At 39.3% G+C, this 23,715-nt stretch overlaps 1 protein-coding gene across 1 annotated transcript; it reads left to right on the forward strand.

Moving 5' to 3' along the window:
- On the forward strand, positions 1 to 23,715 carry GHRHR (growth hormone releasing hormone receptor). Its single transcript, XM_030009004.1, has 13 exons — positions 1 to 57; positions 6,717 to 6,822; positions 7,440 to 7,547; positions 8,740 to 8,840; positions 11,972 to 12,069; positions 13,784 to 13,916; positions 14,733 to 14,886; positions 16,058 to 16,118; positions 16,224 to 16,293; positions 17,868 to 17,959; positions 18,686 to 18,815; positions 20,347 to 20,388; positions 22,699 to 23,715. Exons 1-13 carry the CDS (start codon positions 1 to 3, stop codon positions 22,819 to 22,821), a joined length of 1,275 nt encoding a protein of 424 aa, XP_029864864.1. The 3' UTR covers positions 22,822 to 23,715.

Raw genomic sequence — 23,715 nt, forward strand, 5'->3', positions numbered from 1 at the left:
ATGAACTGTAGTGCTTTATACCAGTCTGCTTTGTACGCCCTGAGTCTGGCAGTGCTTGTAAGTAATTGCATGAAAAAAAGCTTTTACTTCATTGTTTTTCAATAATTGTTCATTTTCTTCTTGGAGCAGATGGTCAGATACAGCTTTACTTTTTGCGTGAGCCTCTTTTCTCTTTATTTGCTTTGGATTTCAGCTAAACAAGGCAAGATGCTATGAAAAGTGTGAACAGTGGCAGAAGGGACACATGTAGGATTTATATCTCAATGCATTTCGCTGCTTTCTTACCACATACTCACTAAGGAGAAACAATATAATTGGCAGAACCCCCTGTTTTTTGTGTGTAGGCTTTAAAAGACAGTGACAAAGAAGAAGAAACTCGAAGAGAGCTGTTACATCAGAGCAGCTGAGTTTTGACAGAGTTTTCTTAAATTTCAGATTACGCAGTCTTATTAGTTCCAATTTCATCTGCCTTGTTGGTAACATTAATATTATTTAATATGGGAGCAGCTGAGATGCTACAGGTAACAAATGAGTCGAACCAGCAGGGATGCTTACGACTGAATTAGAAATATCCAAAAGCATTAAAAAGCCTAGAGGTCTTGCTGATATTTTGCTTTGGACAATGACTGGTAAACCAGCATTCAGGATCACATAGATATGAGGAAAGGGTTGTGAAAAGAGGGGGAAGGATATTTTCTTTGCCTTTGAGAGTAATTTCAGCATCTTCCTTTTGTGATCCTTCCGCTATATCCTTTCCTCTTCTCTGTGAATCTCTTCTCTGAATGACTTTTTACTGATGTGAAGCTATGGTTTCTTTTGTATCATCTGTGCGAAAAACTCCGCTTCCCTGTAGTGGGAGCAGGTAAGTATGAATGCTCATAAGTAGAATATCAGGATCCAATAGTAATAGTTAAAAATATCTCCGAAGGTCTCTGTAAGAACATGTCCCATTTACCCAAGAGAAATAGCACTTTCTTCTATAAAGTTGGATTGGTTATAATACAATTATGCACTGATCAAAACCAAGGTTATGTGTAAGTGTATAATAAAAATCTACTAGTGTGTGTTGCGGATTTTATTATATTAGAGGATGGGTAAACAACTCTGAGTAGAAAATGATGGAAAAACAGCTATCTGTTTTCATTGTTGGTGTAACTTGCTAGAATGCTTTCCCTGGAAGAGCTGAACTCAACTTTTGGAGATGTTTTAAATGCTTAAAAGGCTGACTTTCAGCTTCCATAAACTGAGATTTTTTTGCTATCATTGCTTGTATGGTGTCTACTGTAATGTGAAAATAATGCAAATATTGATCCATTCTGATGTATATGAGAGAAAATAGAGGAAAAGCATCATTCAAGCAGCAAATTTTGTATAACATTATGAAAACACTGAGAATAATTTAAAAAAGAGAAATTTACTTTCTTATGTTTGCATTTCATGGCCCTCTTTAGAGCCTGATCTGGAAGACAGTTTTCTTCTGTTGGTTTTTTTTTATTTATTATTATTTTTATCACATTAACAAGACTTTCAGCAGCGGCCTTCTGACAAGGGTAAAGATGTGCTTGATTTTCGGTGGTTATTATAACCCACAGCTCCATTTAATACATTAACTGATGGATATAGCAACTGCAAATTCATGTTCTATTTGGAACATATCAGTGTTTATTTCATTTTTAGTTTAGTTTTTCTCAGCCGCAAGAAGATTTTTGTACGAAAGTTATTCAGGAGGACAACCTTAAATATTAGCTATTGTCCTCTCAAAAAAATTTTCTATTTTGGCTCCTGTTGCACAACTCCTATCGTTTTTGCCCTTCTAAAAAGAACATTGGGGAAATACCTGTTTCCTTATCTTAACTCCAGATGGGGTACAAATATGACCACAAGGAAAGCACTTATACTTTTTCTAAGCTATATTTATTCTATAAGTGATAACCTGACCATCAGGGCAGAGCCTTGCCAGCCAGAGCCCATCCCACCATCTCCAGTGAAGGGGCAGGGCAGACTGGGTTGCATACCAGCCTGTCAGGATCAGGGTCAGGATCAGGCCCGGTGAGGAGACTCAGGGTCAGACATAGCCCAGGTTGATTGGACATGGCCACGGGGACAAGGATGGGCTGAGGCCAAGCTGAGACATCAGCGAGACCCATGGCCGGGCAGAGCAGGGCTGTGGTGGAGCTTGCAACCACCATCCTACAGCACTGTGGGGGCAGAGACCGAGCTGAAAAGGGGTCCTGGGAAATGGCAGAGTAGTGGGAGGCCCCAGGACTTGCTGACAATGGCCACTAAGGTCCCTCAAGACCCCGACAGCAACTCAGTTTGGAGTTAAGCCATTATTCATGTGTTTTGTCCCATGGTAGTGGAAGCATCGCAAAGGTGTAGCTGACTTCCACAGGTCGAAGTCCTTTAAAGGTATCTAGTACCCAGTGAGTTTGCTGTCCTATTTGCTCTGCCTTAGTGAATTGTGATGGATGTTCTGGGAATGTGAAGCTGTTGGAAAATCAGGGCCCACTAAGAGGCCCTGTGTTTGCCCATCGGTAACACCAAAGAGTATTTACCACGGAATCAGTTAAAAGATTGGTCCAAAATTAATATATTCTGATTGGCACGGACTTAGGAAGATGCATTCCAAAATTGCCATTCATCTGTTCTTCCATTTCCTCTTCTTTCAAGTTCTGCTAACAGTTACCAAAATTCATAAAGCACATCCCGTTTTTTTTTATTTGAAAGTTGCATGTGCAGATGCAGAATGGTTTTATGCTGCTTGATTAGGAACCTTCTCCCTAAACAAGCCTTATTGGGATGCTGGTTCCCTCAAAAAATGGGAAACAAAAACTTGAAACTTCTCAGGTTTGGCAGGGAATTGAATCTAGGTTTGTTGCACTCCACATGAAATTTTTAAACAATTGACTCTTAAAAATGTGAGCAACTCAACTGATGACATCACATTTTAAAATGAGACACGTGTTCTGCTCAGCTTTGTGAAATCATTGTAGCTACTCAGGAAGGTCTACGGAACAGGCATGCCTGCAGATCTCACCTGCTATATGGTAAGTGGCTATCAGGGAAGTGGTACTTTACATCTGTCCATCTTCATGGATGTAAATGACCATGAAAAGTGCTAGAACCTCTGCTTCATGTTTCCTCTACTAATTACCAGAATTCAGAAAAAGAAACAAGCTGAGTTTGGATTCCTGTTTTGCCTCATGTACCCAACACAAGAGGCTGCCTGGGGTGGAAGGGCCCACATTCATCCACCATAATAATAAACGTTTTGTTGAAGACCTCAAAGTAAGATGGCAGTTATCCAGGACTTTCCCTCTAGTCCATTGAGAGAGGCATCTCTCCTGAGGACATCTCAATTCCTAGGGAATCTGAATGGTCCTCTGGCAGTGGTATGCAATGAAAAGAAAAGAGGCAATGGGTACAAACTGAAATACAGAAAATTCCATTTAAACACAAGAAAGAGAAGCTGCCCAGGGAGGTTGTGGAGTCCCTATCCTTGTTCATGTCCAACACCCGACTGGACTCAGCCCTGAGCAACCTGCTCTACTTGAACCTGTGCTGAGCAGGGAAGTTGTATTAGATCATCCCCAGAGGTTCCTGCTAGACTCAACCAGTCTGTGATTCTGTGATCTGTGAACTACAGAGGGAGTTTCTCTAGGGAGGAGCCTAGGACAAGTGAATTGCCAAAGTAGCAAACTAAAAGATTTTATGGAGCTTCATTTCTCTAGGGATCCTACAAACCATTATTATCGGCTGAGCTGCCAGGCAAAATAGCTCTGCTGTAGTGATCTGTGCACAAGCCTGCATAATTTCAGTAGCTGTAAGTAGTATTCATCTAACTCAGTGCTGAAGCTCAAATTTAGAAAGGAACCATGGATTTAAGTGTCAGGGGAATCCTAGTGAATTGAGTCTAAACCATAGCTCATTCCATCCAAAAGTAAATGTATAAAATAATTCAACTGATCTCTGCACAAAAATGCTAACTTCTCTCTGTTATCCTCATGAAAGGAACCTAAGATGACTAGAGCAGATAATGATGTCTCCGTAGATGTAGACACCAAAGGGAGCTGAATCACATACACAGACATTTATTCTTGTCTTAAAGAATGGCTCATACCTCTATCCTATTATTTGATGCTTCCAGAAGTGGGCAGAAGGGAAGGAGGTAGAAAATGAGATTAAACAAGTAAGTCTATAAATGTTTTCAAAGTAGTTTGGAACCTGATTCTACACCTTGTTTGGGAATAGTATTCAGAGACGTTTTGAAAGCATAAGGGTCTGCTAGAGGTAGTCAAATGCGCTAGGGGGATGAATATATCTAGAACACAGCCTGGGAGTAGAATAAAATTTTTAGTTTATTTTACCTGGGTTTCTGTCATAGCAGATCTTGCACTCAGTGTTTATTCAAGCAGTGGTTAGCACTGTCTTGAATATAAACTGTGAGAGCATCTCTTAAGGTCAGGTATTCTTGAAGGAAAAGATAATAATTTAAATACCTGGCACCTGATCAGCCTCACCTTTTTACTTGAGATGCATGTAGTAAAGAGTTCTCATGAATCTGGAGACAGAAAGAAAAAGAAAAAAAAAAAGGTTTCCTGGACTGGTGAATAAACCAAACAAGCTTTGTTCTTTCCATGACCATTTAAGTCAGCAAAGACAGTTTTCACAGGCAAAATCTAGTCATTTTTTTGCCAGGAGAAGTAATTTAGGACTGTGCAAATGGGTACATTTCCTGTCTACTGAGATTTTTCTGAGCACAGTTCACCGAACCAAGATACTGTTGTAAAAAATCTTTTCAGTAAATGGCTTGACTGTTTTTTCTACTGACTAATAAAGCTACTTTTTGCAATAGCTGCTGTACATGATGGGTAGTGAGTTTTTCAGCATAGATTACTTTCGTCATCCAGGGTGAGTATAAGGGGGGAAGAATATATGTTGACATGAGAATAGGTATCAAGTGAGCAAAGATGTTCAAGACAGACATCGATTTTCTGTCATTCTGCCTATCACTGCATATCTTAGTGGAGTTGAGGGGCTCCCTAGACTACCTGTTTTTACTGATCAGGGCTGACATCATTGAGGCAACCTGCACATCAGATCTCCACCTCCTGGGGCTAAGGCAATGGCTGGCCTCTGCACCATCCATTCATAGTTTCCTTCCTCTCACACACACCAAACTTCATTCAGCCTCGAGTGTGGGGCCCTACTTTTCATTGCTGCCTTAAACTGATCCACGGCACTGTTGTCTGTCAGTTTGACAGGAAAACCACATCCTCCTAAAAGTGCAGTAAATGGGAAGCAGACTATCTCCTTGAAGGGCATACATGTGGATACATGCCATTTTCAACTGCCAGGGTCCAAACCACAGAAGAGCAAAGGCTGTGCAATTAATCCAGTATTCTCCAGAAGCCTGAGAGCCTCAGGTTGTTAGCCAATATGCAGTTCAAATGCTCTGCAGACCAACATGAGATATGGACATTAACATGGAGAGGAAACGCCAGCTTATTGGAACAGATAAGATCTGCCCTCTGAATGAACTGAAAGCCAGCTATTTATTTTCCAAATTCCCTGAATATTAATCTTCCCTCGGTGGAACAAAACTGAGCCATACGCCAGCCACCTGTTCACCATGCAAATCTCATCCTGAGTTTATTTTCTGTTGTGTGTATCTGTGTCTTTATATGTATATTCACACATACAGAGCACACTGGCACCAGTTGCCAGGGCATAGAGCTGAGAGACAATGCCTTTGGTTGGACAAGGAACATATTGCTTTCTTCGTGAAATATAGATGCGGGTACTTCTGCACAGTGGGTACACCCACAGCAGTTGTGGTGTGGAACAGCCTGCTGCAGACTTTGTCCTTTGGTGGCCAAGGTACTCTGGATGCCTTCTAATTCTCTTGTGGTGTCCATGTAAGCACAAGTCTAAATAAGGGCTAAAGCAACTAAAAAGTTCCTGCTGTTATATCACTGGGTGCCAATTTTTTTTTTTTTTTTTTTTTTTTACACCAGCATACCAACAACAAATGCTTTGGTGTAGAGTTTTTTTCCAAAGAAAGGAGTTTTGCCTCCCACCCTGTGTAAAGAAAGGCAGATGGCAGAAGGGAGAGAACAGATTCATTCCTTTTGGAGTGAAGGCCTCATTCAGAAGACAGTTTTGCAGTAATTGTCTGTGGTTTCAAGATGTTTCTTCATTTGGAGGTTGACAGGGGCATGTCTATGCTGAGGAGCAGGTGGGCTCTGCAGCATGCCCTGCAGTGCTGGGCCCTTCACTGTTAAGAAAAGGATCCTGTCCAAAGTGCACTCTGTGTCCCTGGGCCCAGATTTAGCAGGGGGTAAAGTTAGGGTGCAAATGGGTCCTACACTCAAACCCAGGCCCTAGCAAAGAGGTCTTTCATTATGAACATAGCCAGAGAATTCTTATAAACTTTCCAGTACGGAGCTGTCGCTACCATCTTCACTGCCTAATGACTTGCTCTGACGTAAGGTAGCACAGTTCAGCTGCCTTTGGCAGAGCTCAGCTGGGTTCATCTGCCCAAAATGGTGCAAATTGTGCAGAGGCAGAGGCACCCTTTGACTGCTAAACCCTAAGCTAGTGTTCTATGTCCTTAACACAGCCTTGTTAGTAGCAAAAGTGGGTCTGGACTTAATGGCTCATAAGATCATACCCAGCCCCTTCTTACTAATCAGCTGAAACTCCTCTCCCTGTAGGTTGCTGGGAATGTCCACCCTGAATGTGATTTTATGACAGAGCTGAAGAAAAAGGAGGCTGAATGTCTGGAGGACACAGAAGAGCGTGGAAATGCAACACCAGCAGGTATCCATGTGTGAGGAATGAAAAAAGTGAGACAGAATTGACACCCTACCAGAGTCAGGACACAGCCATGCTGCCAATGTGCATGTTTGAGTGTCTGTCTTATTGTCCCATATCCCTGTTCTCTGGTCAGCTCTTCTTCCATCTATTCCCATTCCTTTCAATTATTTTCTTCAATACTTTTTTCACATTCAGATATGGATAGTCAATATACCTGAGTGAATCCTTGTGTCCTTGTCCTATTCCTCCCCCAAGTGCATGCTATCTTGGCATCATGCTTGTTATGTGAGGGTGCGTTGATCTTTAAAAACAGGGTAACCCCTTAACAAGTACTGTAATCTGGTCTTTCTTCCAGCATCACTCTCCCTCCCATTTCCACGATACATTTTCATTTATTGCATCATGTCTGAAAAACCACCCCAGTCTAACACAAGGGGTCTAACTAAAGCAGATTAAATAGACCTCTGGAGGTGTTTATTTCTCACTATAGAATAAAAATTGTGGCTAAACTATTTTTATAAGATATGTAAGGGGTAGAGTGGCAAAGTTTAAAAAGGTTTGGTTTTTTATTTTGCTGAAATATAATTATGCTTAAAAATATATTTCACTTTCTGTCTGAGATTGCAAGAGAACTTGGGACAAATTACTGTGCTGGCCAGAGGCAGATGCTGGAGAAACTCTTGCCTTACCATGCCCAAACATCCTCTTTCACTTCATGAAGGAGCCAGGTGACGTACTATCATGGTTGCACTCCAATTGTGTTGCATGTCTGGCAAGAACATTTTTAAAATGGGGGTGAAGACAGAACATTGAATGTTCCTGCTCTCTAGCTGGATCAGAGTATTACTGCAAAGATTTCGGTAGGATCCGAGGGAGCTTAGCAGTTCTTCTCATATTTTAAGCGTTATCCATAACTGGATATAATCCCATAGTCTGTGATGAGGCCCTGAGCCAAAGAACACTGAAATCAATAGAGTGATTTCCATTGGTTTCCATAGGCTTTGGGATAGGCTTGTTGAGTGAGTTTCCTACAGAGCTCGTATGGGGGTTGTCCAGGTCAGAACTTAAGCATGGGGCTTTATGAGATTTATGCTGATTAGTGTGGGATGAAATGAAAGACAGAGGAATGAATAATGTGATTGTTCATTGAGACCAAGGTTGGAGATACAAAACAGAATTTTGTCATTGAAGTAGCATATGTGTTGGGTCAAAGACTGTGCAAACCGATGCCTTTGTGATTGCTTACTCTCTGGGTGAATATGGCTAGGAACAAACTGAAAGCCCATAAGGAGGAAATGACCTTCCAGAAAAGACCTAGATCTGGCAGTTCCACAAGAAAAAGAAACTGTAAAGCCCAACCTCTGCCTCACCCAACACATGCTAGCTATAAATGAAGGATAAGGAAAATCCCTTTCATCTGTGCAGATTCATTTCCTGCCCTGGGATTCTCTTACTTATCCTTCATCTGACTCATAAATCTTTATATGGAAATGTGCAATGCGCATAGAACAAACTGCTTATTCCAGCCTCTGATCTGTAAAGAAAGAGTAAGACCCAAGGAAGGTAGGAGTGAGAAGGGATACATTAGAGGAGTGAGTTCTGAATGAGGCAGTGCTTCCCAATCTTCTTTAGTGGACTTCCTTGTCCCTGATATGATTTCTTCTTTACTCCTTCCCACCTCTACCTCTGTCACCTTGGTACTCTCACTTCTTCCTATTGTTTGTCTCCAGATAAAGTAAAAAGTTTTGTATCTGACTACCTGAATGTACACATGCAAAATGACCTATCAACTCTGTGAGATTCTAATGGAGATGATCCTCTTCTCGTGGTATAACCTTTGTATCAGCAAGAGGTCTTGTGGTTTTTATTTTCTGTGTTATGTGGCTCTTAGTCAGAAAAAAATAAGTGCTTCTGTTTCAGCTGGAATAGTAAAAAGGAACTGCACAAAGAAAGGCTGGTCTGACCCATTCCCTCCCTACCATATTGCTTGTCCGGTAGAAGATGAGATTCCGCTTGAAGAAGTAAGTTTAATTAAATAAGTATGTGAGTGGTGTGCTGACGTTACAGGATTCCTTTCTATTCCTGAAGACCACTTGGGAGGGAAACTCAGCTGAAGCTGAAATTTCTTACCAAGTATGGAATGCAATTCAAATTTTACTCGTCACTTATTTTGGAGAATTACTAAGGATGTTTTATTATCCAGGTGTAAGAGTGCAATAAAAATAAAGCCAGCTGCAAATTCCATACAATCATGCAGTTCCGTTGAACTTGCTCGCAGATATAACAGCTAGAGAAATATCATGACATGTTCATTTCAGTAATATCAGTCAGCAAGATGATTTTGTGGCATCACAGCATCAGTACAGCAAACATGCTGTTATAAAACCACTATTGCAAACATGCTGTTATAAAACCACTATTCCAAACTCAGTAGTAACTAAGGACAAGAGGGGTTTCTGGTATCTCATTATGCCTAGCATAAAATAACTAATAGGGAAAAAAAAAAAAGTTTCAAAATCTACATCTCTGTAATACAGATCAGAATTTGACATATTTCTTCAGCTAGATTTGCACAATTGGTGATGTTTAGAGGTTATATGTACAGGGAAAATATAGTGCTTGATCTCTAAATGATAAGGATATAAACTTCTTGTACAGATGTGCTTAGCTTCCTGTAACTCCTTTTCCAGGGAAAAGAGGCAAGCCAAAATACTATATCATATTTTAATGAAAAATATCACAATCCTGAAAATTATTGTGGTTACATAAAGCCTCTTTTGTGATCACGTTTTGCTGTCTTATTAGCTAGTGTGGAGAAAATGAGGAGTAACTGTGGAATCTGAAGAAATCTCCACTAAGATAAAACTGATAGAAAGGAGGTTGAAATCACTTTAAGTGATTAAAAATTAGTTATTTAGTCTAACTCTAGCCTTCCTTTGTACAGGCTAAACACTGCACTTTTTATTTGTACAAGTCAGGGGAATACTATACATTTTTGTCCTCTATAGAGAGAATGAAAATAACATTTATACTGTAGTTGGTGAAGTCCATTCAACTTGCTGGAGAGAATTTAGTTTATATCATCCTGGGGAGATTTCTCTTGTCTTCCCATTACTTTTTGTACTGACTACTATCATGCTGTTTATCTCAAACTTCCTTTCCAGCCTCTAAGCCACAGTACCTGCTGCTCTGCATAAATAAACACACTGAAATGCAGCTCTTCTCTTTCTTTCCTTCTTTTATAGCTCCCTTACATTTCTGGTGTAAAAACAATCTTAAATGAGTCTATGGAATTTTTTTTTTAGTAGTAGCCCATTTTTTACTGCAAGGTCAAGTCCTCAGTTGTAGTTTTATCCACTTAAGGACTTGATTGTTTTCTGTGTCTTTCATCTGTGATTTGCAAGTGGAGGCTGTCAACTAAGGTCAGCCTAGGCCAGCTTTGACATGTTTCTTATGGAGTGGAGCCTTCCAGACTTACTGGCTGGCTTTGTAGCTCTGAGGGACTTCTCTGAGCTCTGGCTGGAATTGTGCATTGTCAGGTACGTGGGTAATCGTACCCAGTTCACAGTTCATCCATCAGACAGAAAAGGCCACTATGCACGGTTTCCACGTCATTTAACTTCATCAATCTCCAAAAATTATTGTGTACGTCTAAGCTAATCACTACACGGTGGGTCTATGTTAGTGCTTTGATCGGGATCAGGTGTGAGCTTTTCAAGGAAATCTCTTGTTTATCCCCACTTACTGCATTTACACGGAGGGGTGCTCTCAGAAAGGATAATCTGGCTTCCTATGGATGAAACTATCCTGGAAGACAAACGTAGGGAGCACCTAGTGTGCTCTGACCAATAATAAAACTTCAGCCCATGGGATTAGATTATGGCTAGTCAGAAATACACACAACATGGATGTAGGGTCCTCAGCACCAAATGTTTTTGCTCTACTAAACCAGACCTAGCGACCTACACCAGTTAAGGCAGGTGGAAGTGATAGATCCTTTTTCTTGCTACCAGAAAGTGATAAGGTCTCATCTCACAATGAGTTGAATTGTCTTCTGGGGGCGCTTGTTTCCCTTCATTAACTAGAAAAGAAACAGAATGAGGAGAAACAGGATTGTGTTAACAATTAAACAGTACAGTCCCGTGGCCGTGCTCTCGCACTGCTTGTTTTACTATAGACTCAGCTGCTCGTAGTTAGGCAGCTAATTTTTAAAAATAATTTTAAATAATTCTAAAATAAATGAAATAAATCCTACCTAATGTCAGCCCTATAATGCCTTAAGTTATACTTCAGGCTCGAAACAAGCATCTGTCCTTCCCCACAGTGAACTGTAGCAACGCACTGCATAGCTGTGTAGATTTTAGGATATAAAAACATTGAAATGGGACCCAAGAGACAGACCACATTAGATTGAAAGGAAAGATTTGCAGCCTAGAGCTTTTTCATTCTGTTTTCTACTTCCATGTGTGATAGCTGAAGTCAGCTTATCCTCACTCAGAGATCATGTCTGACAGAGATGCCATTTAAATTGAAATGAATTTTGATTGACATTCTGACTGAGTAACAATTGAGTTTGGCAGCAAGAAAAAAAGAGAAAAAAAACAACCCCAGGGGAAAAAAAAAAACAAAAACCCAAAACCCACAACATAATAAAAATGAAAAGGAAGAATAGGCGGCAAAATTGTAAGTAAGGAAGCAGGGCGAAGGAAAGTGGAGAAACATAAGGAAAGGCTGACAGAATTCTGAATTCAGCATGCAGCCAGCTGCTGGCAGGATTGTCCTGCTCCTGCTGTGGAGAAAACACGGTATAAAAGGCAGTGCTTATAAAAATACATTAGAGTTTTTACAATGCCTTCACGGAAGACTGGCTTGGTTTTTTTATGGTGTTATGCATGACCTTGAAACCATTCTGATCAATACATGTTTCTTTACCAGACTGGCCTGTATCCATGTAGCTATGGAATGGGTCTTCACAAAAAACCCATAATGAGTGATTTCAGTTGAATTTTGCTGTGGGATTAAAAGGGGGAAAAAAAGGCAGTCAGGGATGTGAACAGATTGGAAGAACCAAACAAAGCAAAACTGCCAGAATCAATAAAACAGCTGTCATTTGGCTGCAAGTTATGTGACAAATAATTCTCTTCTTTTATAGCAATCCTACTTCTCCACTATAAAGATCATCTACACTGTAGGATACAGTGTATCGATCACCTCACTCATCATTGCTGTGACAGTTCTTATTGCATTCAGGTATGTGAAGTCATCCTCTAACCTCGATTCTTTTAGCAGTTCTTAGTGTCTCAGACTGTATAAGACACCATTAGGCATAACAAAGTAATATAGATAGAAATCCAGAAGAATAAAAATAAAAATTTCCAGCCATATTGGTTTAATAATATTAAATTAAAGCTAGAGATGAAAAGTGATCAGAGCGAGCCAGGCATGAGAAGGATCAGAACTAGGAAATAAACCCCAGCTGTCTGTTGGCAAAATTCAGCAACTCACTTTGATCCTAAATAACCAATAGATAAATTTACTTCCTTTAGCTGGAATGAAGATAACTTTTTATAAACTATGTGTGCTTGCCTTTTATGGCTTCAGTGAATTTTATATTAATAAAAAGAATATACACAAAGAACTTGATTCTGAATCATTATTGTTCCTGTGGCAATGTATATATAACTATTGAACCATTTACAACTAAAGACATGTTTTGAAAGTTAGGCTCTGAATTTGGCTATGTTTGGTAAGATTTCTTTCCTACTGAACTATCCTGCTATTAGGCATTTTCAGGTATAATTTAGAGTGTCTAGAGTAAAACTGATGATTTATTTTCTCAATTAATGTAGATTTGATGGTTGCTGCCATGTACGGTTTATTTTTTTAATCTTTGTTTATTTCTTGTATTCCTGCAAGACAAAAAAGAATAGAGTTTTATTATTATACTGTGAGAATCAGGTTTCTCTGGGGAAAGTTTCTTGACCTCTGTTGGTTCCTAGCTCATGTCTGGAAGTCAACAGATATGTTTATTGACATCCACTCTGACCTCAGGAAAACAAACCAACCCAAATAAGGGGAAAGAAAGAAACAATGGACATAAAGAGACTTAGCAATAGAGAGGAAAAAGTTATAGTTAACAATGGAGTTAGCACTTGAGTTCAGTAATAATATTCTGCACTCTCCAAGTGAGCTTTAAGATTAGGTGACCCTGAGATTACTGGATCTGGATGGAATTCAGCGTTTAAAAGTTGAAAAAAGTTGAAGCTGTATAACTTCTGCAATAGCCTGTATTTAATAACAATAAAAAAATTAACCTGAATTATCTGAGAATTTACAGTAGATGTGCCGAATTGTTTTAAAGCTCTTATCTGCATTCATTTAATTCATAAGAGTAATTTTGGTAAACTGAGGAAGAATTCTTTAATTCTGGATAAGGCTGTCTACACAGGGGTTTAATGCAATTTAACTCACCCACGGCATAAGGTATAAAAGGTCTTGCTAAGGAATCATTACCCAGTTCATTAAGAAAACTGTATAGTTATGCCGGGATATCTCTGCATGCTTGCTCTTGAGAGTGGTTCAGCCACAGTCAGAATTGTATCGGTAAAGATCATTCCTGAAACGCAGGTTTCTCTTGGCCCAGAAATAATGCCAACCGAAAGCCTGGCTCAGGTATACTGAACACAAACTAAACCCGAGAATTCTGAAATTTGGCAGACCAGAAACATCATCAGGGCATCACCTAATAAGGAAGGAGATTAAGATGTAGACTGTGGGTGAATTGCTTTATATCAGGAAGGTTTCTACCTCTGCCTGCCTGCAGAGAGAGCTCAGTGCGTGAAACTGTTCTTTCTATACATGCCTGGAAGTGCCTGAGATGAAACAAGGGCTTATTACATATTTTAATTACTGCCAGCACAAGTCAGTTAATTACCTCAGAAGGACCTCTCTTCTTTTCTTCCAGGAGGCTTCGCTGTCCCAGAAATTATATCCATGTACAACTCTTTTTTACTTTTATCTTAAAAGCTATTGCCATTTTCATTAAGGATGCTGTTCTTTTCCAAGAGGAAGACATTGATCATTGCAGCTTCTCTACAGTAAGCACATGAAAAGCAGGATACTGTCCTACTTGATGTTTTTGTAATGAAAATTATATAATTCTTTTATTCAGTATGGTTTACCTCCATAAGCATGTACCTGATGCCCTTCTATGTTCTGAATGCATCACTTTGTGATCCTGTATTACTCTAAATCAGATATAGACTTTACCATAGAAAAAAGTAGCATCATTACACCGTTACGCTTCTATATTCTGAAGCCTAAAATTGAAGATCTCTGAGTACCTCGTAACACAACTTTTAAAAGATGTTTCTTCTGGAAATGTTGGATTTCATGTTCTGACTGGAAGCTCTGAGTTGTAAGACACGCAAGGTCCTAGGCAATCAACTTAGCTTTGATCAAGCCACAAATATTGGCAACACAGCAATGGTTTTCAAACAGAGGTTTATGGGATGATTCTTCTGCATTGCTCATGGCCACACAAAAATTTAAAACTGAGCGTAAGTAGGAAAGTGGGTCCTTGAACATTTGGCCAAGGACATTTAACTCTACTCGTACAAGGTACACTGAAGGCAATGCTTTTGTGGGAGTAATCACATGCTTGGGAGACCAAACTATATTTCTAACATAGAGATATAAAGCAAAATACAGTGGAGATTCCAAGGTATTATGGTGGTTAAAGCCTTACTATTCAGAAAGCCGTATTACATTTGAAGCTTTCCCTTAAGCATACATGTAATTGTGAGATCTTGTTCTTTGTGGATCTAAGCCAGAATTACAGATGCCTACTACATCTGCAAATCTAACACATGTATCCATAAGTAATGCCTAAACTAGACTTTCCTGTTCTCTAGACCGAATGCAAGATCTCAGTTGTTTTCTGTCACTACTTCATGATGACCAATTTCATGTGGCTGCTAGTAGAGGCTCTTTACCTAAACTGTCTACTACTCTCATCCCTTTCTCACGGGAGAAGATATTTTTGGTGGCTTGTCCTTTTTGGCTGGGGTAAGTAAGGCTTTTACATAAAATGAATAAAAAGCAAGATGTTAAACAAGGCTTTATCCATCCCATTAAAAGTACTGGATGTGGAATCTAATCTGCCTAACTGAAGTGCCTAACTTGGGCATTGCTTTGATTTTTTTTTTTACATGCATACTAATGAGGAGCAATCAAGTATTTAAAAGTACACCATTAAAGTCTCTATGAAATAAGTGGAAAATTAGTACGTTTGGGAACCCCCAAAGGGAGATCTAGTCCACTTAACCCTCTTCTCCGCATTGAAAACACAGACACCTCTAAGGAGTTATCACAAACACCAAAGTTAGGTGTTTGCTCCTGTTCATGCAGAATATAGTTACACAGTCTTCTTCTGAGAATGGGTCCATCTGAAGTCATAGCAGACATTTTTGTAGTCCTGATATAGTTCTAGCCCAGCTTTTGCATTGGGCAATTGTACGAATAAAGGAACTCTATCCACTAAATAGCAGTGCACGCATGAGACAGCAACATCCCCACTCCTTTTTGTCATAGTCTGTAATAAATCTAATTGTTCAGACTTTTGCGGTGACTTAGAAATCAGAAACTAAGTGACTGCCCCATAAAGTTGCTGTGTAAAGGAAAAAAGCAGAGAACTCCTATACGGCAGGTGAATGCACTTGCCCAGGGGAATTTTTGGTCCGTTCAGGGAGGCAATCCATGCATGTTGCCACCAAACGTTAAGGCAGGCCTGACAGCTAAGCAAACGGAATCGCTTTTTGTGTTTTAGGGAGACTTGAAGTGCACGCAAATGCTAAGTGCAGGTGAGATCACACAGGTGAATTGTGTTCATGTTAGTAAGAAGTCGCAAGTTCAGGCCTCTGTGGCAGAACTATATCATATGCAAAGCAGCTTCTGTGTCCCTTCATATCTTCACAGTGGTGCATGATCACCAGTCAATGCCATAACTTGTTTCGTTCCATCATGGGTATTAGGAAATTTGTTTTTACATTTATACTGTGAGTTTAAAGCAATTCCTGCTACATGAACAGGCCACAATTCCAATTCCACACACCAATACCACAAAGGGTAATTCCAGTTCTGAATATGAGTGATCTGTACCATCACAGCAGAGTTTCAGTGGACAAGATTTGGATTAATTGATGAAACTAAACAACCACAGTTTTTGTTTAACTGGCAGGTTTCCCAACATTTTTCACCCTTATATGGATATTAGCAAAATTCTACTTTGAAGACACGGCGTAAGTAATTGTTTCCTACACTATTCTATATTCTTGGGTTGTATTTTTAATTGATTGCAGTGATTACATACATGTCTTTTTCTAAACTTACTGTTATTTTCTCAGATGCTGGGATATTAATCAAGGCTCTCCTTACTGGTGGCTAATCAAAGGACCTATTATAATTTCTGTTGGGGTAGGTACTTCTGAGTTTGCCAATATTAATTACAAGAAAAAAGACTTTTAAATTAAAATCTGGTTACTGTTTGCTGAAATGTTGTTTGAAGTAAGGAAGAGGAATGGTAGAATTTCTGCTGTAAACTTGCCTACGTCCAATGCAAACTAAAAAGAGGCAGAGACCTGCCACCCTGCCAAAGCAAACATACTTCAAACAAATTAAAACTTTCATAGAATTGTCAGTTTGGTTGAAATTAATAGCAGGTGAGTGGCTAAACCATCCTTATAATATTTGAAAACAAAGTTTTAGCCTAAGAGTCCAGAATCAGCCATAAATTTTAATACAAACTTTCAAGGGCAAAAGGTTTCTGTTCATAGGTGATAACTATGATAATAGCTCTTGAGCCTGACATTTATTGAATAAACTGATGGGCTTTAAATTATTATCATGTATGATTACTCCCACATGTCATTAAACCCAAACAGTGCTCGAGCAAGTAGCTAACAAATGACCTTAAGGCCATCTATTAAAAGCTTAATTTAACTGGAGGACAGATACATACAAATAAGGCATATATATGCAAACAATGTGAATGAAGAATCTCAAGTTGAATTCTGGTCATAGTTTGCCATGTTTCAATAAAATATTACATTTCCTTCTATCTCCATTATTTTCCCCTCTACTACTGCTCATCTGAAATCCACATCTGAAGTCAAGAAATTCAGGGGATTGCAGTGATGATTTTTCTGCTGCAATGTACTTAAGGCATCACTGATGGATTAAATGAGATTGGACTGTCCGGTAAAATGCGGACGTTCTTAGGCAAAATTAAGCATTCAGCCTCACCTAAAGAAGAGCTGGTGTGTACAGATACACAAAAATGCGTAGGGAGAAACTCTCTGACTGTGGAAAACTGAGCAGCTTCACAGTCTTTGGTAAAGCTGTGCCAAATTGCAATTATAAAAAATTTGATTTGCAAGTTAGGACTGACCCTAGCTAGCTTTGGAGCTGAGCTCAACTCTCTTTGGAGTCAACAAAGAGGAATATGCACTTTTGGTATGTGATTCATCTGACTTACTTATAATAGATGTCTACCTTTGGAGGAGATGACTCGTCCCCAACTCCACCTGAGGCTCTGTTGACTGTACTGGCTGGCTCTCCATCGACTACAAAGGGAGAACAGGGTGATTAGCTCAGATGGAGGCATCTCTTGTAGATACCTATATTTAGTCAGATGAATTCTACTAATAATGTCTAAAGATATTAGCCAGATATTAAAGCAATAGCCTTCTCAAAAGAGATTCAAAATGGTATGAGCTACAAAAATTAAAAGAATCAGACAAGCTATTGACATAAATAGTGTCCTTAAAGTCAAATTCTCAAGTTTTCATCTTCAGCTATTTCTTTAAGAGGGAATGCAACCTGTTTAGATGCTTGAATGCTGATAACAGGAATGACATTAATAATCTTACACTGGTCTCATTGCAACTGCACAAATTACATAATAACTGAAGTAAAAAAACCAGATTTTCATTGCAAAGTTTTACATTAGAAAGTAACTTTTTTTTTTTCCCCCCAAATATTGTGAACAGGTCAATTTTGTCCTATTTATCAACATCATCAGAATTTTGCTGAAAAAACTAGACCCTAGACAAATCAACTTCAATAACTCTTCTCAGTACAGGTAGTGTATGGAATAATAATTAAAAAATAAATTATTTTAATAATAAAAACTTATATCATCTTTTCTATACAGAGAAGCACTTGTCTGGTGTCACAGAGAGGCTCAGTTTGGCTGGCATTAAATTTTAGAAATTCCCAACTTTATCCCTTTCCCAAGAAAACTATTAAAAGGATGAGACTCATCTTACCTAATATTGGCCATCTAAACATGATGTATTCAGATTAGTTTGGATGTCTACCTTCCACTTACAATCAATGGGGACACTAGGAAACCATTCATTGAATCCACATTAGATCTCTGATTTAGGGCAGGATAAATTACCCTTTATAGATGCCTTTTCCTGTATGTGGACTATAAAGGGAGACTGCATATTACTTTCTCTGTATTTAGTTACAAATAAATGTCAAATTTTCAAGGGCTCTGATGGGGCAAAATATGTTCTACGCTTTTGTGTTTTCCTGAGCTGTAATCTCATTCAGAAAGACAGAACGCCAAAATACCGTAAGAAGAGCCATGAATGTGGTATTGCCAATAAGGCAATAAGCATCAGAAACCTCCAGCTAGTTTCTCATCACGCTTTCTTCGCACCGCTGTACTCCCAAGAAATGAACTTCACATGTAGATATTTAGATCCTCTTTTTAACTTCCGTTCATTACTGTGGCATACTGCATGCATTAGTCTTTACTCAGGGAAATAATGTTACCGTACTTCTTCTCATGTCCTAGACGTCTCTCAAGGTCAACTTTGCTTCTAATTCCGTTATTTGGAACCCATTATATAGTCTTCAACTTTCTTCCGGAATATACCAGCCTGGGGGTCCGGCTTTACTTAGAGCTTTGCTTTGGATCTTTTCAGGTAAAATTACTGCAGAGGCTTCAGTTTCTTCTTAGTAGATTTTCTAATTTAATCTAGTGTCCACATGACAACTAGTATTGCACAAAAAATCATTGGATCCTGAAGCTAGTGTCTCCTCACAGAGTTCATGGTTCTTTGCTGAGTTACAATATCTGAAGATGTGACCTACATCCTAGTTGGCTGTAGGCTAGTCTGTATATTTGCAGATTTTGCAAATCCAAGGCCAAGGCTTTCAGATGCATGTGTAATTGGATGGTGGGTCAAAGTCAAGTATGGAAATACTTCTTTGCTACCAGTGGTAATCCACATACCTTCCCTGACTTCACTGACAAGATCAGGGTGATTTGGGCTGACATTAAGTTATCCAGGGGCAATCAGAGCTATAGGTCCAGCCCCCTTGCTAATTCTTTGGCAAAGAATAAATTGATAGGCAAACGTATAAACATTGAATACTGCCTGGTGCACATATCAGCCCCATACAGACTACTGCCCTGAGGAATTCTACATGCGTTTCCCTCCTGGGTAAGCAAAATATTTGGTGTACTTTGGATGCCCCCAGCTGCTCCAAATTGGGACACAGGGCATGGACAGCTTGAGGAGCTTGGTGCCAGCTAGAACAGCTACTGCGGCTGCTCTGACATACCCTCCAGGTGGCTTTCCTACCTGGGTTATGTGCAAGGCAGCACCCAGGTGCCCTTTGCTTTCCTCCCTTTCCCTGTGCTGCACCTCAGAGACAGCAAGAAGCAGCTGTGGGCAATCCTACCAAACTTCCCAAGAGAGCATACCCCCCTCTGAATGGTTGCATGGCATCATTTGTCAGTGAGTCTCACCAAAAATCCAGCAGTTGTGCTGGTTTAGTCCTTTTGAGGATTTAATCCATTGTGTCAGTCCTGTCCAATAAACCCTGCACATCTTAATCCTGACCCTACTTGGAGCTGGCCTTCACTGAGTTAATTAACAATGTAAGGAATAAGTTAACTGAATAAAAGGATGAGTTGTTTATATGGTATCTGATCACATAGGTCCATCGACCCCTCTAGGATTTTCCTGGGTTTATCTCAATTGAGAATCTTAATAGAAGTGTTCAATAGGCCAGAATTTGAACTCATCTGATACACTGCAAAGACACAGAAGTTGACTGGAGAGCTGTATGACCTCCATACATGGATCTCCTTACAAAGTCTATGATTCCTTACTGATTTACGCTGTGTAAAGGATTAGCTCACAGTGTGTTTGGCTGTAGAATGGACCATACTTTTGTAAGCATAATATGGGAGAACTTCAGCTGCCATATCATCTGTTCTTGTGAATTCATGTCGTGTTACTGACTTTGGTAAAATGCCACTAACTAGTTGATTATCTGGCTGATCAGCTTTATTGGAGATACATAAAGAATTTTCCAATTTATAACAGTCCTCCAACCTATAGTGATACTCATTAATTCACATACACAGTACCATCATGAAGTCAGATAGTGGCTTTTTCAAACTGTACTAACACTCAACATTTTTTTTGGGGGGGTCTTTTTTAGGGGTTTATTGTAGCAGTTCTCTACTGTTTCCTGAACCAAGAGGTAAGGAAACTATATCCTTTACAATATTGCTTTCACTGGCAGATATATAGAGTTAATAATCAGTTTCATACAAGCAGATAATCAAATCTTTTAGTTTCTTAGGATTGTCTGTTAACATGGGAATCAACGAAGCTGAATTTCATTTCAATTATCTTCGTGGGAATGAAGCCATCTAGTGGAGAAATGAACTTTTACTACTTTGCTATTCCATCAAGCATTTTTTATCCTTCCCGCACATTTTCGTACTATAACGGGGCTCAGAAAACCCATGCTAGGTCCAGACCTGAAAGTACAAGCTGCTGCAGTGATGCAAAGAAATCTCCTTTTACTAAAGGTCTATGATTAAATTGGAAAGAATTTAAATTTATGCTGATTACCCAATACTGAAATATTATTTTGTAGTATTTTTAATATGCTTATGAAGCTTCCCAGTATATCTTCATGTTCATAAGTCTGTTTTTCCATTTAGAATATATAAATCAGAATTTTACTGTTGATAGGACAGGAATCATTCCATCTAGCTTTGCATCCAGGTCGATTTATACAGTCTAGGTGTTGTGATAAGAATGCATCTTAAATAAATTATATAGGAAACATAACAGTTTATCCTCCATATTTTAGAATGGGTTGAAACCCTGGAATTTCCCCCTCTTTTCTGACTGCAGAGTAGCTGAGATGATAGCTACTTTAGAGTATGACTGGGATTCAGTGTCAGACTACACTAAGAGTCTGCAGGTTTCTACCTGCTGGTCCTAAAAAGGGAGAGTCCTGATTCATATATACCACCCCACCGGGCATCCCCTAGAGTATCAAAGGTGTGTTTAGGAGATGAATCCTGTTCCTAATCACCACAGTCAGTAAAATATTCAAAGGACCAAGTACAGTTGTCTGTGTTAGAGATAGCCGACCCACTCTAGACACCCTGGGCTGTCTTGACTAAATCTCCATTTTCCAAGATTAAACTCTAGGGCTAATTAAGCTTTCAAACAGTATTTAATTGTCTACGTGTGCCACAGTCCATACTTCCTTAATTTTGTCAGAAATTTCTGAAATAGTTAAACAAATATCTTCAAATATATTAACGCTTCTTAATATTTTGGCTGAGCTTATGACTACGAATTGTTGACTGCTCTAATGATGCTTGCATTTGGTTAACACTCCTGTTCACTAGTCTATTAATAAACCTAATCTCTTCTGATGGTAGACCATAGCTTTACATTCAGCTTGACGTCCCAGACATACAGCACTTCAATTTAGAAATTTCCTTCCTATTAAACATCTGGGAAGGCATATTTCTAATAAGAATCAGATGTGAAAACAGGCTTTAGGGGCTGGTCTGGACCCACTGTGTGTTTCTGTGAATATGCCAATGCATGGTATACATAGCTGTCAACAACAGAAAGCAAATGTCTCCTGATTGCTGATGGCTTTCCCCTCACCGTCTTAAATAGCAAAGCAGTATTATTTCTTAGCCACAAACTGGTGAATGTTGATTAAGCAACTTGCTGCAGATTATACTTTTCTAGAAGCAGATGGAAACAAGACATCCCTTAGCAACTGAGGAAGAGCAAGTGATGGGGAGCGAATGTGTTTAACTGTGTAGGCAATGTTGGTGAGATCTTTACTGGAATACTTAAAAAAAATGGGAGAAGATATAAAAGAAAGCTGATCAAATATTGTAGTGATGGAGAAAATGCTTTACAGTGCTAAAGTTAGAGACCTCAAGCTCTTTCATTCCTCAGAAGAAGACTGAGGTGACTTGGCTACGCATAAAGATATTAAAGTATAACTACTTTGATGGGAGAAAGTTACTTAGTGCTGAGACTTTTCAGTTCAGCAGACGAAGGCAGACAGAGGACCACCAGGTAGAAATTGAAACCAGGTAAGTTAAAAATGAAAGTGGGACTTTTTTTGTTTACTTAACTGTGACAGCTCTAATACTAAACTTTGATTGTTGGGACCATAGTCATAAAGTAGGAAGAGAGGACTCACATAAAGTATGTCCGTACTTCTTGAAAGGAAGAGTGGGGTTCATTTAGTCTTCTCAGCATGGGAGGCCAACTCCGAGCTAGCCACACTAGATGTTTTCATCAGTGCAGAGGGATGGGCATGCTGAGACAGGCCAGATGAAACATTCTCTGGAATATCCTACTTTTCTGTTTCAGCTAGAAAGGGAGTCCAGAGGAACTAACGGACAGAGATGTCTAAATTTTACCCTTCTCTAGCCACTATTTCTGTCTTTCCTGTTTCCCACCGGTCTACTCCCAAGCAGTATTTGACCACAAAATAGCATTCTCCTTTCCTTTTGAGGTGCAAACGGAAATTGGCCGGAGGTGGCACGGTAAGAGATATGGACTTATGCGAGTGTGGAGGAGGACGAGATGGACTGTGCCGTCTAGTTCTGGAGTAAAAATGACCACATCTGTGTGCTAAAGATGGCCTCAGGATCTGGAGTAATCACATATAAAAGCCTGATTAGGAAAAAATCCAAACAACAAAGAAACCAAAAAACCCACCAAACATAACGATTGCAGTTTATACTAAGCAAATTGGAGTAGGATCCACTTCTACAGCAGTTCTATCCACTGGATGTCTTTTGCAGGACAAGCATTGCAGTGACAGATTAAACACTGGCTGGTCTTCTAAACACAAAACAACCCTCTCATTGATATGCTATGCATCACAGCAAACAGAAAAATCACCTTTTCTTGGTTCACTTCCTGTACATTTTCACTGACGAACCATATAGCATAATGTGTCTAGGGAGTGGACACCAGTAGTACCCTTCACTGACACCATAGATGACCAGCTCTGGAAACTGGAATTCAATCCTCATGCAATGGGAGCTGGAGTTTATCCAGCTTGTTCAAGCTTTGTTCCTTGTTTTCATTAAGTAGACATGCAAATAAGAAGCCAAATGTCTTGTTAAACTGCAACACAATGACTAAAAAGTCTTCTTATATTGTCTTTTTATATTGTCTCTTTAGAAGCAAAAAGTTTCAAAGTTCGCAATAAAGCCCAATACACCCTCATGTTCTTATGTTATTTCAGTAGCTACAGGTTAGAAAATTTCAGATAGCCAAGTAGCAAAAAGCCAAGGTGTTGGAAGGGATAAAGCTCCATAAGATAATCATTAAGGAATAACTGCTCTTTGCAAGTAAGTTAAAAAGAAAAGCAAACTTTTGCACCGAACGAGAATGACACCCATGAGAGACAGACCAGGAGACTGCTAGGAATACTGCTAAGTATTTTCTTATGTGTGACTGGTTTTGCTCCCCAGTGTTGTAAAACATTCAGAAGCTTGAAAATAAACTTTCATTCCCAGTG

This window comes from Aquila chrysaetos, chromosome 3 (genome assembly GCF_900496995.4).
Source record: "Aquila chrysaetos chrysaetos chromosome 3, bAquChr1.4, whole genome shotgun sequence".
NCBI classification, from domain to species: Eukaryota; Metazoa; Chordata; class Aves; order Accipitriformes; family Accipitridae; genus Aquila; species Aquila chrysaetos.

What these genes read in the sequence shown, in the direction of transcription:
- GHRHR (XM_030009004.1), top strand. Translation starts at nt 1, where the DNA reads ATGAACTGTAGTGCTTTATACCAGTCTGCTTTGTACGCCCTGAGTCTG. An exon ending in CCCTGAGTCTGGCAGTGCTT is followed by an intron (nt 58 to 6,716) that starts GTAAGTAATTGC and finishes CTCTCCCTGTAG; the next exon opens with GTTGCTGGGAATGTCCACCC. An exon ending in ACTGTTTCCTGAACCAAGAG is followed by an intron (nt 20,389 to 22,698) that starts GTAAGGAAACTA and finishes TTTCCTTTTGAG; the next exon opens with GTGCAAACGGAAATTGGCCG.